Raw genomic sequence first — 14,543 nt, 5'->3', positions numbered from 1 at the left:
GTGAGGGCAGAGACTTTGGTTCATTCCGTTATTCACAGCGGAGAACCTGGCACATGGTAGGTATTTCATAAATATTAGTTGGAAAGTACGGTTTACTGAATTTAATGACGGACCAGTTATCATTGTAGGCAAGCCCGGGGAATGACCTAGGGATTTCCACTTGGGGGGATGCTAATCGCCAAGGCGAATATAGGAAAGTCAGGAGTGGGACAGGGAAGACTAAATGGATTTGGCACGTGTCCAGTTTGAGTGTTTTTCCGGGTGGCTTGGAGAAGGCAGTCTTTCTCTGGCAAAACTTTTCTGACCGCCTCCCCACTGCAGCCCAGATTAGGGGCTGCCCACAGTCCCCTGGACAGACGCCGCCATCATCCGTCTCGCCGGCATGCTCTTGAGAGCCTTCTGTTCCCTGGACTGCGAAACTCCATGGATCTGGAACAGTGCTGCCCGTCTCCTCTCTGGCTCCCAGGGCCCCCGGGAGTGTGTATGCAGTCAGGGCTCAATAAATGCCAGTAGAAGGAAAGAGGGAAGGAGGAAAATGTGGCCACTCAGGAGGGAGGCTGAGCTGAGAGCAGATCTGGGAATGGAAATGCAAATGGAGGTCCAGGTTGGAACCTTGGAGCCCTGGAGACAGGTGGAGCAAGGACTGCTCCAGCACCCTCGGGAGGCCAGGCACACGGCTAAGTGCTCAATTCACAGGACTGCATCTCACCCTCGCCGCAACACTAAGGAGCCACTCTTGTTCCTACTCTGTTCATCAGAGAACTGAGGCCCAGAGAGGTGACACGATTCGCCCAAGGTCACACAGCAAGTGAGCAGCGAAGTCGGGATTTGACCCAGGGCTGGCAGCCCCAAGCCGGCACTCTTCCCACCGCACTCCCTGCCTCTCCTCCCCGCTCCACCTCCTCACCCCTTCCCTCCCCTCCCGCGACTGCCCCGCCCCAGCCCTCCTCTCCCCTCCCCTCCCTCCTCTCGGCGGCGGCTGCGGAGCCACGTGGTGGGGCCGGGAAGCTGCGGCGGCCGAGCGCCCGGGCGGCTGCCCCAGCTGGGCAGTGCTGCTGTGCGCCGCGCCGCGCTCGGTGCCTGCGCTCCCGCCCGCGCTCCCCGCCAGCCGCCCCGGGGCAGGAGGCGCGCCTGACGGCCGGCCCGCCAGACAAAGGAGGCGCGGCGCGGCGAGCCAGCGCGGCGGACGGACCATGGACTCGGAGCGCGGGCGGCCGGCCCCAGCCCTGGGGACCCGACGCTCCCGGGCCCGGCCCTAGGCGCCCGGCCCCGCCGCCCGGGACGCCCAGCGGGGAGGACGCGGAGCCCGCGCGGCGCGGAGGAGGCGGCGGCCGCGGAGCCAGGGGTCGCCGCGGCGGGCGGCCCCTGCGGCCCCCGGAGCCATGGGCAAGTGCAGCGGGCGCTGCACGCTTGTCGCCTTCTGCTGCCTGCAGCTGGTGAGCGCCGCGCGCCCGGCGGTCGGGGCTGGGTGGGGCACGCGGGGCGCGGTCCCGGGGCGTGCGGGTCGGGTGTGTGTCTCCGCGAGTGTGTCTGGCGCGAGTGCCCGGGTGGCGGGTGGCCTGGAGTCTCGGAGCGGACGGGCGGAGCCTGCTCCTGCTGGCCGGGCTGTCTCTTTGTGTGCGCTTCTCCCCGCCGTGCCCGACGCTCCCCAGGTCCCCGAGTGCGTCCGTGCGCTGGTCCCCTGCCCGCCGGGCGCCTGGGGCTCCACGCGCCTGGCTCACACTGTGCGAGTGGCCCCCTGTCGCGGGATGCGCCGTGGGACTGTGGCTCTCTGGGACTGGGGGTGTGTCTGGGGCTGATCGGTGGATCCGTTGAGGTCTCTGCCGTGGGTTTCCCTCTAGATCGCTCGTTTGCTTGGGTCTCTGGTCTCCGCCCCTGTGTGAGTGCTTCTCACAAAGTCTCTGCTCCTGTGTGTGTCTTTCCGGGTTTCTCTTTGGCGTGTCTCTAGATCTCTGACCATTTCTGGTCCATGTTCATCTGTGTGTGCTGGAGTCTTAAGACTCCAAAACCCTTCAACCCTCCTTTGTGTTGTTTCTCCCTCCCTCCGCCCTCCCGACTAACTGGGCAGTCCTGGGGATGGAGCCACTTCCCTGGAGATGGTCACAAGGAGCTGGGCCAGCCTGGTCCACCCTCCCAGCTTTGGTCCAGCCACTGTGGCTGTGGCTGTCCCATCAGTCATCAGGTCCACCAGAGTAGCTCCTCTGCCGGGGCTGGCACCAGTGGGGGTCGGGGGAATACTCGGGTGCCCTGGGGAGGGTCAGTACATGTGAGGACACTATGCCTAGCCCCAGCATTGGGAACGTGGGTCCTTGCCTCAGGGAGGTTGGAGAAGTGAATTTGGGGACTGAGGGGACACAGCTCTGCCCTTCAAGTCAGGCCCAGCAGGTACATTCATTTGGGAGGGTGGTTAAGGAGAGGCTGGGGTTCTCCTGCCTGCCCTGGAGCTGAGGCCCAGACTAGGGGGTTGAAGCTGTGCTCCCCCTCCCTTAGGCAGAGGTGCGTGGGGAACTCCGTGGTAGGACTCAGGTCTGAGTGTGAGCTGGGGCAGCCTGAGCCTCACTCTTGCTGGACCCCACGCCCTGGGTTTCCGCTCCTGCCCGCATCCATGCGTCTTCCCCACCACCGATGCCAGCGGTAATGTGGAGTGAAGCTTTGAGCCTGGATGTCCGGACCGCCTCATTCATCGTGCTTCTGTCCTCTCGGGGACACCAGCTCCAAACATGCCATCCACAGACTTATCTTCCTGGGCAGTGGTGAAAATAGCCCCAGCTCTGAAGATTGTAGCCTTGCTCCCAGCTATAGGGACTGGGCAAGTGCCTTCCCTTCATTGGGCCACCTCGCTCTGCTTGTCTGTAAAATGTTCATCCCTGAGGACTGCAGAGGGGATTAGTTAAGATCAGGTAGAATGGAAACTCCAGAAGGGTAGAGATTGTCTGTTTTGTTCCCTGCTAAATCCCCAACAGCTGAAACCGTGCCTGACACTCCATTAATATTTGTGAAATAAATGAATGAATCAGTTATTTGGCACCTCTTGGCTCATAGTGGAAACACCCTCCTTTATCTACTTTGAGGAAAGTGAAATGCCAGAAAATGTGGAAAGCTTTCAGAGAATTCTTTTTCTGTGTTTGTTAATTTTTAAGTTTTAAACTAGGTTTTTTTAAATTAGAAAAGTAATGTACATATATTATAAAAATGAATAAATCAATAAATAATCAAACAGGGCAGAAGATAAAAAGTTTTCTTCTCTCTCTGCCCAGTCCCCTCCCATTGTTACAGTTTAACACTTCCTGCTGCTGCTGATGCTAACCACGGTTAGCTTTGGAGAGCCCTGAACCAGGTGCCAGGTACTCTTGTAATTCCATGTATTAACTCATTTAATCCTCTTAAGGACCCTATGAAGTACTTGCCCAGAGTTCTGTAGGAACTAGGATCCAGGCTTCAAATCCAGGCAGCTGACCAGCATCGCCTGTTGCCTTCTTAGTTATGAAATAAGTAGTTCTGGCCCTGGTAAGTCTGGGGCTCTTGGGAGGTGCTCAGGGCTCTATGGAGAAACGAAGGTGATAGAGGTAGCCTCCCTGCTACCTCTTCCTGCCTCCATAGCCTACCTGCCTCCATAGCTCTCCCTAGCTAAGCTAAACCCACTCTTCCACCTAGAGGATCTCACCAGCACCCACAGCCTAGCTGGGTGGCTTTGGGCAGCTTGTGAGGGTTGCACAAGATCATTTGCGAGGTGCTCCGAGGAGGGACTTGAAAACTGGTCTCTTGGCTGTGTTGCTCTGTCTGTGCTGATAGCACTGTGGGTCCCTCCAGCTCTCACTAATCCCCAGGAGCCCCTGCTACCTGGCAGCTTCCGTAATGTGCTCCTGGGTGTTGGAATTCACCAGCCTGAGGGGAGAAGGCTGTTAAATGTCTTTCAGCAGAAAACCTAAGAGGCGGAACTGTGTTGTTTTTCTTTTTCAAGTGGAGTTTAATCATACAGTGAGGTAGATCAGTTCTAAACGCTTTTCTGTAGTTGAGATAGACTTGGGTAGACTTGCTTTGGGTGAGGGAGTGGGGTGTGGGTGTTATGGGGGTGAGGGGAAGCAGGTAGGGACTGTGCCTTTCAGGTGGGCGGATGTAGGATAGTAATTGAGGCTGTGGAATTTGACAGGACAGACTTGGGTTCCAGTCCTGGCTTTGTCACTTCCTGGCTGTGTGATCTTGGGCAAGTTGCTTACCTTCTCTGAGCCACGGTTTTGTCATCTGTTAAATAGAGATAATATAAACAGTTCCTAATTCTTAGTGTTGTTGTGACGATTTAACCCATGTAATGTATTTAGCATTATGCCAGGTACAAAGTGAGTACTCAATAAACTATAGCTTTTTATTATTATCTTAATGATTCATATTGTGGAATGCTTCGCTGGAATTGTTGCCCAAACATACCCAGATACCCCATGCGTTGTCCTTTGTGGGAAGCAGCAGGTAGTTGGGCACTGAGCTGAGAGGCAGGAGGCCAGGATTCAAGCCCAGCTCTGCCACTGACATCCTGCAAATTTGGGCAAGTCTCTTCCCCATTCTAAGCCTTGCTTTTTCCATCTGTAAAATGGGAGGAGCCATTGGTCTGGCTCACTAGGATCCTGCCAGCTCTGCCTGTCTGAGATGCAAGGATGATGTCTGGGCTGGCGTGGAGGTTTTGTTGCATCTTGGTCTGATTCTGTTCTGTAGAATTTGTCGAGTCCCTTGTTTTCCCGGATTCTGTTTGGTGTATCATCTCGACAGCATTATTAAAACTGTTCAGTCTCTGATTTTTATTCCTTTGCCTTTTTCCTCCTCCATTCATACCCTGTCCTTCCTTCCTAGCCCACCTATCTCCTGAAACCTTACAGGCCACTCTGTTCTTCCTGGAAGGGGATGAACCAGGGAGATTTGCCCTGGGGAATCATCATCACTTTCTTCATCATCATCATCATCACTCCGGTTTAGGAGTCCCGTGCTAAGCACTTTATATGCATTACCTCATTTAACCGAATGAGCGTGCATGTGTCAAGTCCTTGGCAAAGTGCCTGGTACATGTTAAACAATCAATAAACATTAGTTATTTTACTGTTTTTATCCTTCTTAGCATTGTAATTCCACACAATGGGACAAATGTGTTTATTATCCCCTTTTTCCGATGAGGAAATTGAGGCTCCGCGGGGTGATGAGGTTTGCGGAACTCACCAAGCTAGTCAGTTTCAGAACCAGGATGTGAGTGCTCTTCTGCCTGCAGAGACACCGTCTCAGCCCTGTGCCACTGTGCTGCCCACGTGTAGTCCAGGGGTGACCTCAGACAGGTCCGAGCCTCCGTTTCCTCCTATGAAAATGATAATATTTCAATAGGCTTATGCACAGGCGCTGGCTCTGTGAGCCAGTGAGACTCAGTCATCTGTCACTGCCACGCTGTTCGTGTCCCCACACTGTGTGACCTTGGGCACATGCGTTCCCTCCTCGCCCCAGTTTCTTCCTTTGTGAAAGAGGAAAAGTCAGCCCTACCTCACAGAGTTATAGAAACGGTTTCCTTAGCCAGGTGCCAGGCACATAGTAGGTACTCAGGAAAACATTGGTTTCATTCTTTCCCCTTCTAGAAAGCTCTTTGCCTTCCGGAAGGTGGTGGGTGAGGGGGGAGATATGTAGCTTTCAGCTGAGCTGCGAGTAATGGTGCGAAACGTGGTCACCCTGATTGATGTCGTTGTTAGCGATAGTGATGGCGAAGACCAGACGGAGATGGGCTCCGGGGCCTGCGCTCTGAAGCAGCTGCCTCTGCCAGCTCCCGGCTCCCTCTGCTCTGGGGGGTTGAACCCTCGGGCCAGGCTTCAGAGCCTGGAGCGTGAAGTTTTCCAGGCCACCAGCCCCTTTTGTTCCTCATCTGCCTTTGGACAGGGTGGGGCTGGGGTGATCAACTTCCTTGTGCAGATGGAGGGACTGAGGCCTCACAGCCCTCAAGGCCCTTAGGGGTGGGCGGAGCAGGTGGAGTGGAGAAGAGGGCCTCCAGGGGACCAGGGACGGCCCTGGTTCTGTCCTTTGTAGGTGGGTGTGTGGACGATTTTAAATAAGCCCCCATAAATAGCAGCTGCTCTGAGATCTGGCACAGGGGTTGTTAGGAACACTACCTCTGGAATCAGGTAGACGTTGCCACCTTGCTGTGTGACTCCCAGAAAGTTCCTCACCCTCTCTGAGCCTCTGCTGCACCTATAAAATAGTCAGAACAACAGCTCCCACCCCGTGGCAGTTTGGGCGATTCCATGAGCTGATACCTGGACTGCCCCGACACGGTGCCTGGCCCGGGGAAGTGCTCTCTGTGGCTCGCTGTTGCTTGCCTTGAGACTTGGACAAGTCGCTTCAGCCCCATCTCTGCCTACATGAGAGGCTTTGGTGATCAGGGTCATTCCCATAAACATTCCAAGTCTTAATTTCTTTATGTGGAAAATATGGGGCCCGGTGGGAAATCATGTTTGGTGTCTGCCAGGGGCCAGGCACTGTGCTAGGTGCTTTGTATACCTTTCTCGCTACTGTCTGGCTTATCCGAGGCCACACAGATAGTAGGCACAGAGTGAGGATTCTGTCCCCCCATGGCTTCTAGCCGGCAGGCCCCTTGCTTCCCCCGTGGGTTGTGGGGTGCTGGAGTGGAAGCAGGTGGAGAGAGCCAGATCTTTCCTCAGCCATAGGGGTTGTGCCCGGACGCTGGGTCTGAGCTGCTTTCTCAAGTGCCCCCTCCCCCACCATTTCTACCCTCCCCACACTCCGTGTTGGGTTTAAGAGAGTTAAGATGCAGATTGAGAAAAAGTTACCCAGGGAAGAAACTAACCCGTATCGACAACTGATCAATCCTCTTAACCACTCCATGAGATAGGTGTGGTTTTTATACCCATTTACTGATGGACACACTGAGGCTCAGAAGAGTGAAGTGACTTGTTACTGAGATAACAGTCTGAGCTTCAGATGAGTCTTCCAGGGGAAAGGATTTGAGAACAATCGTTATAAAATCTGGACCAAGCTGAGAGAGTCAGGGCTGATCCTTACAACATGTTCTCTCCTCTATCTTAAGGAGAAGTGGGTGACAGGAGGGCAGCCTAAGGCCAGAGATGTGTTTTTAAAAACTAATTTCAGGCCGTGGGGGTGGAGCTGGCTTTGGGCCTGGGGACCCAGACCCAGTGTCTTGCCTTCCTTCCCCTGCCCTGCCTGGAGAGGGATGTTCGTTGATCCAGAGACCAGCAGAGAGAGACCCAGCTGAGTGAGCTCGGGGATTTTAGCAGAGCTGTTAACTGTGGTTGCAGGTTCTCTTTGGCCTCCTGGCATCGGAAAGCAGCTGGCGAATCCAGGGGCAAGGGGGTGGGCTGGGAAGAGCGTGGGCTTTGGGGTCAGGCTAGGATTTGAGTTCCAGCTATGTCTCTTTGTAGCTGGATGACCTTGGGCAAGACACTTAACCTCTCTGAGCTTCCACTTGTACTTCTTTAAATCAGGATTATAATAATGTGCCCCAGAGAGTTGTTGGGAGGCTCCTTTGAGATGAGATTTGCAGAGTAGGAGCTCAAAAAGGTTCATGCTCTTGAACGCCCAGGAGGTGAGACCGCAAGTTCTGCAGATCTGTGTGGGGTAGGAAACAGGATGAGTCCCCCTTTCTCAGCTAGTGGAAGACCATGCTGGACCTTGGTCTTCTCTTCCATAAAATGGGAATAATAATAGTGCGCACTGCATAGGACCGTATCGAGGGTGACCTGGGATAATGCAGGCAGAGCTATGGGCTCTGGCACTTACTCAGAGGGAGTGTGAGAGGAAGGCCTGGCCTTCTCTGGGCCTCTGTAAGGGGAGAAGTTTGGAGCCATCATTTCAAAGGACGCTTCTAGCCCTGAATCAGCAACGGGTTCCCTCTCTTCCCAGTGGAGATCAGAGTTGCTACCCTGGCCCAACTTGCTGCAGGCAGTGGTGACTGATGGGGTATCAGGGCCTGGAAACAGGAGGGGACTTCTGCCTCCAATGGCCTGCTCAGGGCTTTACACCTGGGTGTCAGGTTGTCAGGGACGCAGGTGACCTCATCTTTCCTCTGTCTGTCTATATGTGTGAATGTGTGCACTGTCCCCATTCCAAATGCCCACTGGCATGTTTTGTTGTAAAATCAAGTCTCAGACCGTAGAGATTCAGAGCTGGGCGGTTCTGACCCATCGCTAACCCCTGGCCTACCGCCTGTGAGCTTCCTGAACTCCAGAAAGATGAATTCTCTTGGTTCAGAGAGTAAGAATTGCCACCAGCTAACTCCACCTAAAGTGGAATTCAGCAAATAATTAATGAAGCACCCACAAAGCACCGGGTGCGATTCTAGGTGCTGAGTTACCTCAGGGTATGAAATATACCCTCAGCTGCAAGTCAGAACCCCAGGGTTCTGGTACTCACTTGCTATGCAACTTTGAGCTGGCCCTGGCCCTCTCTGGCCCTCATTTTCCCCGTCTGTGAAGTGAGAAATGGTGGGAAGAGGGTGTTGTACTCTGTCTGTGGGTTTTCAGACTCTATGAAAGTTTGCAGGGGTGGGGGCTGAGAACCAGGTGGTGAGTTCCCTGTCGCTGGGAGTGATTAAGAATTTAGATATAGGAAGGATGACTGCTTGGACACATGATGGATCTAGTGATGACCCAGGTCCTGGGAACCATACCCGATGCTGGTTCTAGGTCCTGAGAGGACAATGCCAGTAGTATACAATGGTATGTATTATGTGCTCATGCCATGTCCCTTTGCCTTAAGCATGTTCCTTCCCCCGCCCCCCCGAAATCCCAGGGCCTGGTGAGCTCCTGGCACAGGAAGTTGGGGAAATGGAGCTCTGTGGGCATCTTACCCTTGCCTGCTCTGGCCATGCCTGGCCCTAGAAGGGCAAAGATTCTGAGATTTTCAGGGTAAGAGTTGGCTCCTTAGCCTTTTGGGGGTGGGGGCGGGAGGGAGGTTCTGCAGCCCCAGCCTGAACCAGAGATGTGGGTTTTCAATTACACAATTAAATGCACAATTAGGCATAATTACCAGTGCTCAGAGCCCGAGACTGCTCATAATAGGCGTGTAATCTACTGCAGCCTCTGTTTATACTACTCAGTGCGCTCCCTAATGATGCCAGGATGCCTTCACACTGCACTGTTGCCATGGAGACAAGCCTGCCACCACCGCCACCATCATGCAAAGCTGACAAATGGTGTTATGGTCCCGGGCCCTTGGCCTGTTTTCGAGGCCTTTGCTGCCAGCCCTGGAGTGGAGGGACCAGCCAGGGGGCCAGGAAGGCAAATCAGCCCTCTGTATCCTATGACACACCCCCCCGGGTTCAAGCCAGGCTTGGAGCCACCAGGGAGGATGGGAGAAGGGAGCATCAGCCCCTCAAAGCCCTTAGGCCATGAGCAAGACGGCCCAGAGGCTGCAAAATGTCTTGGGGTTATCCACTGATGCATCTCACACTACTGGGGAATCTGAGGTCTGGGCAGGGGGCCTTGCCTTCAGCTGGTTCCCAGATAGGCCTGGCTCTGCTGTGAACTGGCTCTGTGACCTTGGGCAAGTCCTTGCCCCTCTCTGGGGCTGTGTTTCCCCATATATAAGATGGACTGCAGGGTTTCTGCACGTGGTGTAGTCTAATAGAGAAGATTGATCGAGCACTTACAACCTGCCTCCTACTGTTGTAACTGCTTCCCTGGAGTAGCTCATTCATCCTCACTGCACCCCTATGTGGCGGGCACATCATCATCCCATTTTGCTGAAGCAGAATCTGAGCTGGGAGCTGTCACATCAGGCAGTGGCAGAGCTGGGGTACAAACCCACGCCCTATGCCACGTGGCTCACGTGTGCCATCTCATATCATCTGCTCAACAGCCCCAGAGGTGGAACTTTGTCATCCTCATTGCTATTTCCTAGATGAGGGTGCTGAGGCTCAGAGAACTGAAGTCACTTGCCCAAAGTCACACAGCAAGTCAGAGCAGCATCTGGCTGATGTCAAAAGCCAAGAGTCCTATTTCTGGTTTCTTGGTGGAAGTCATAATGGGATAGAAAGATTCCCTTCAACGTTGGCCTGACCCCAGCCACTGAGTAGGCAAGGAGTTCTCGGGTCTGTCAGACCCAGCACTTCGCTTTGACCTTGAAGGAAATTTTGGTCTAACTCTTCCTCCATCAGCCCACCCCCACTTTGATCACTAGAAGTTGGACCTATTTTTGCACTCTTTTCTGGTCCATTTCTCTGTAGCTCAGCTCATTATTTATGGATACCTACTATGTGCGTGTCCCCGGGGATACAGATGGATCAGACATAGTGGGTTCAGATCCCGCTGCTTTGCCTGACGTCGGGCAAGTCGCTTGACCTCTCCATACCTCAGTTTCATCTGTAATGAAGGCGGCAGTCTGTACCTTGCAGGGTTGTTGGCGACGTTAGCAATAACTACTACAACTTACGAAACACTACATGCCAGGCACTCGGCTAAGGTGAACCTCCGTAACACATAATGTCATTCCCGTTTAACAGATGGAGCGATCTGAGGCTCCGGAAGTGTAAAGTGCCATGCCTGGGGCCTCCCAGCTGGCGAGTGGCAGAGCAGACATCTGAGTCCAGACCCCTTGCTCTTCCCCACCAGGTGGCCTGGACACCTGGATGTGTCGGTCACGCAGATGTGGTGAGCCTCCCGCCACTTGCCTAGAACCTCTGGCCAGTGTCTCTTAGAGAATGAGGCATTTGGATAGAGGGGTTTTCTGAAGGGGGCAGTGCCCACCTGGTGTAGGCCAGGACTCTGTCTGGCCAGATGATTGCCCTTCTGACATTCCGAAGTCTGGGTGCTCTAAGAGGGGCTGTCAGATGTCCCCTCCACCCTCATCCTGCAGAGCTGGGACAACTGGAGCCCAGAAATGGTCTTTGACTTGCCCAAGACCACAATGCAAGTCACAGGTAGAGTTGGGCCTGGGACTCGAAGCCAATTTAAGACACTTCTATTACCTTCCGTTCACCCCCAGCAGTCTGTTGGAGACAAAGGCTTGGGGGCCGTGGTGTGTTTCTGTGTTTGTATGTACAGCCAGTCCCCATCTTGCCGCGGTTCCACGTAGGATTTTTCGACTTGCAGTGGGTATGTCGGGGTATAGACTGCAGTTTGGACTTAGGATGGGCTCACTGGGACTCGGCCCCACCGGACGGGGAGGAGCATCTGTATGCGGAACTGCGCACTGCTGCATGCCCAAGCATTTGTGGGACAGACACTGGCACGTAGAGATTTGTGGATCAATAAACATCCCTTCCCGCTTCCTCCCTCTTCATTTATTCATGAACTCTGAACTCCTTGGCTCCAGAGAAACTGCCTGGAAGAAAGCAATTAGAGCATAATTAGAACCACTCCTGTCATGAGCTCTCAGCGGCAGGGGAAGGGGGGCTGCTAGGGTGCGGGGGGGTGGCCCCAAACCCCGAAGCTGCCCGTTCAGCTCCTGCTCACCCCGTGGAGCTCCGCCTCCTTAGGGTCCTGGGCACTGGAACACCCCAGGCAGGGAGTAAGGCCCTCATCCGTGGAGGCATTCAAGCACTTGAGAAGGCTAGGGACGAAAGCTCTCTGCCTTGCACACCGAGTTAAAGATGATCTCCATGCTGAGCTTCTTGGGTGCTCCCTGCCAGGGACTGGGCCAGGCGTCGCAGGAAAACGAAGAGGCACGACATGGCTCCTGCTTTCCAGAAAATATCCGTTTAGCAGATTGTGGTGAATGAAGAGGAGGACAATAGGAAATGTAAATTACCTGGAGGAAGCAATTTACCAGGCAGGGTTCCATTCATTGCCAGATGGTTAATAGTAATAATAACAGTACCAGCAGTCAATGTTTATGGAGCATTTCTGACCCCAGAGCTGCGGCTCTTCCCCACCAGGTGTTCCGCCAGCAACGAGAAGCCACCCAAGAGCCGGCGTCCTTCCTCCCTGAGGAACAGGAGGACAAGACACAGGGAGGTGCCGCACCGTGCTCCTCACTTCAAATGCACTTGCTCACTTGCTCCTGCGGTAACCCCAGGGGGCAGACGCTACTATAAGGAAGTTATCTCCGATGTACAGATGAGGAAACTGAGGCTCGGGAGGTGGCAAAGCCTGCCCAAGATAACACGGTGTTGGTGCAGGACTCTAACCCAGGCCTTCCAGACCCCAGACTCCTTGAATTTTGCACTGCTCCAGGTTTGGGGGTGCGGTTTGCTCTCTCTTGCTTTCTGCTTTCCTGAGCTTCCTCACTGGGGGCCTTGAGAGGCTGTTGAGCGTGCTCCTCTGCCTCCATCTCCTGTTGAAGGGAATGCCGGAGTCTTCCCGCTCCTGTCTCTCTCACCCCGTGCCAGCCGAAGAGAGATGGGAGAGCCCTACCGGGGGTCTTGGTCACCACCGCAGATGGGTCGCTGTCCCCATCCCCTGCTTTGGCAAAGGAAGGGCAAGGCCTGGCAGATGGGTCTCTGGCCTCTTGAGGGAAGGTCACCACGGATACAGAAGCCCAGGCTGTAACCAAGGAGATGGCCCCCCAGCCCTTAGGCTGTGACAAGGAGGGTGTGGCTTCATGGGGAGTTGGGGGGAAACTACCACATGGGGCCCAAGTGGCCTGCGGAGGGGATGACGGGCTAGTGGGGTTGGAGAGGAACTTGGGGCTGTGGGGTCAGTGGTGTTCCCTCCAGGCAGTGGGGGTGACATACCTGGGGACAGCCAGGCTTCCTTCATCCCTTACCCTGCCCCACCTCAGGGGAGGTTGCCATGACAACCAGTTCCCCATCACTGACCCTCTGTAGGACCCTGATCTTTTATCCAAGTGACAGGTGGTCACCGTGGCAACAGACCCTGTGCCCAGCCGGAGTCCCTGACTTCCCGGCAGCCACTTCCCTTTCACGTGAAGGTAGCTTGTTCTCCTGCACACACCACAGCCCCATCCGGCTGGAGCGAGCGTCCGTGTCAGGCCGACTTTCAGATGTGGGCCTTTTACCAGCCCCTCACCTGGCTGCCCCGGGCGCATCGCCGCCCCAGCTGCCCAGGTGATCATAACAAAGTATAGTTCTGATCCTGCCTCCTCTGTTTAAAACCTGCTGATGCTTCTCAAACTTCAGCACATGTCAGAATCACCTGGAGGGCTTGTTATGCGACAGATACCTAGGCCCCAGCCCCAGTTTGGGATTTAGCAGGTCTGGGTGGGCCCAAGAATTTGCATTTCCAATGAGTTCCAAGATGCTGCTGCTACTGCTGGTCCAGGTACCCCACGTGGAGAATCACTGGTCCAGACCAGTGGGCGTGGAAAGTCTGCCTGGGCTTGCTGCCACCCCAAACTCACCACTTCTGTCTTCCTCAACTCGGGCCACCTTGACCTAAGCACCCTGGGTCCTTTTGCACCTCGGTGCCTTTGCATTTGCTCTTCCTGCCGCTGGACGTCCTGTCCCCTCTTATCTCCGTCGGTGGGCTAACCCGTCATTTCCTCCTTGGAGCATCTCTGTACGCCACAGCCTCACCACACAGTGACTTCTTCCTCTGGGTGCTGACTCCTTGTCCCCACTGCCTCCATCATGCAGGAATTAGGCTGTTGTAACTCTGCTCCTGTTTCCACGTGGAATCCCTCTGCCTAGACTGTGAGTTCCTTGAGGCGTGGAAAGGTGTCCAAGAGCCTGGCATTGAGTGTGGGTCTTAGAAGGTACTTGGTGAATGCATGGTGCTTGAATGACCCTACAAGCAGATGGAAGGCCTGGGTAAATAACCCAGAAGCTTCGTGGTTTATTCAGCCAGTCAGATAATCAGCAAGTGCTCACTCTGTGCCAGGCACGGTGCTGGGTGCTGGGCGGGAAGTCCCTGCTGTCAGTGATCATGTTGGGACATGTGTAGTGAGTGCGACACAGGTAAAGGAGATAGTGAAGGACCCGAGTGTACGGAGAGGGCTCTCAGGGTCGGTAGTCAGAGTGGGGTTGAACAGTCTGTGCGAGCAAAGCACACACCTTTTCCCAGACCGTGTTGCCTGTGCTCCTCCCTACAGCCCTGCCACCCAGAAACTGCCTCCCTGTTTACAGATGAGCAAACGGAACCCAACAGGGGAATGCACTGGGCCACAGTCACAGCCGGCCCATGGCAGAGCTGGGACTCGAACCTGGATTTGCTGAGGCTGAGTCCCAAGCTCTCCAACCCCGCGGGCTGCCCCTGCAGTCCAGGCACCCGTATGGCGTGAGACTCTCCTTTGGGAACTTGTCACCAGTGAGGATTTACCAGTTTTCCCACAACAGACATGCAGGGTACCTGGACAGTGCCAGAGGTGTTGGGGGCTGGGGGGCCCTTGCCCTGGCCCTCCTCTGTCCATGCCCCTTGCCACAGGGCAGGAAGTCCACAGGGTCAGGAGACATGCCCATCGGAAACCTGTGCCCTCCTCTCTTGCGCTAGACCCCACTCCAGATACTTGGGACCCCAGAGTCCCCGGTCCAGTCAGCCCCAAGCCCACTTTGAGGGCCTGCCGGGGCCTCTCCAGAGAACAGCCTGTGCTGCTGGTGTGTGTACCCCGCCCCCCAGGAGGGGCAGATGTGGATGTGGCTTATGTGTGTG

At 55.0% G+C, this 14,543-nt stretch overlaps 1 protein-coding gene across 1 annotated transcript in view; it reads left to right on the top strand.

Annotated features, from left to right (window-relative positions):
- Window positions 1–1,376: 1,376 nt before the first annotated feature.
- Window positions 1,377–14,543, top strand: part of NKAIN1 (Na+/K+ transporting ATPase interacting 1) — a 42,710-nt gene continuing 29,543 nt past the window's right edge. The window contains exon 1 of the mRNA XM_012642206.1: window positions 1,377–1,436. Within this exon, the coding sequence (XP_012497660.1) occupies window positions 1,383–1,436 (54 nt within the window). The 5' untranslated portion in view covers window positions 1,377–1,382. The remainder of the gene's footprint in view (window positions 1,437–14,543) is intronic.

The sequence above is a fragment of the Propithecus coquereli genome, unplaced genomic scaffold (genome assembly GCF_000956105.1).
Source record: "Propithecus coquereli isolate 6110/MARCELLA unplaced genomic scaffold, Pcoq_1.0 Scaffold178, whole genome shotgun sequence".
In the NCBI taxonomy this organism is placed as follows: domain Eukaryota; kingdom Metazoa; phylum Chordata; class Mammalia; order Primates; family Indriidae; genus Propithecus; species Propithecus coquereli.
The sequence above is the reverse complement of the archived record's forward strand: the minus strand, read 5'-3'. Positions and strand labels throughout refer to the sequence as shown.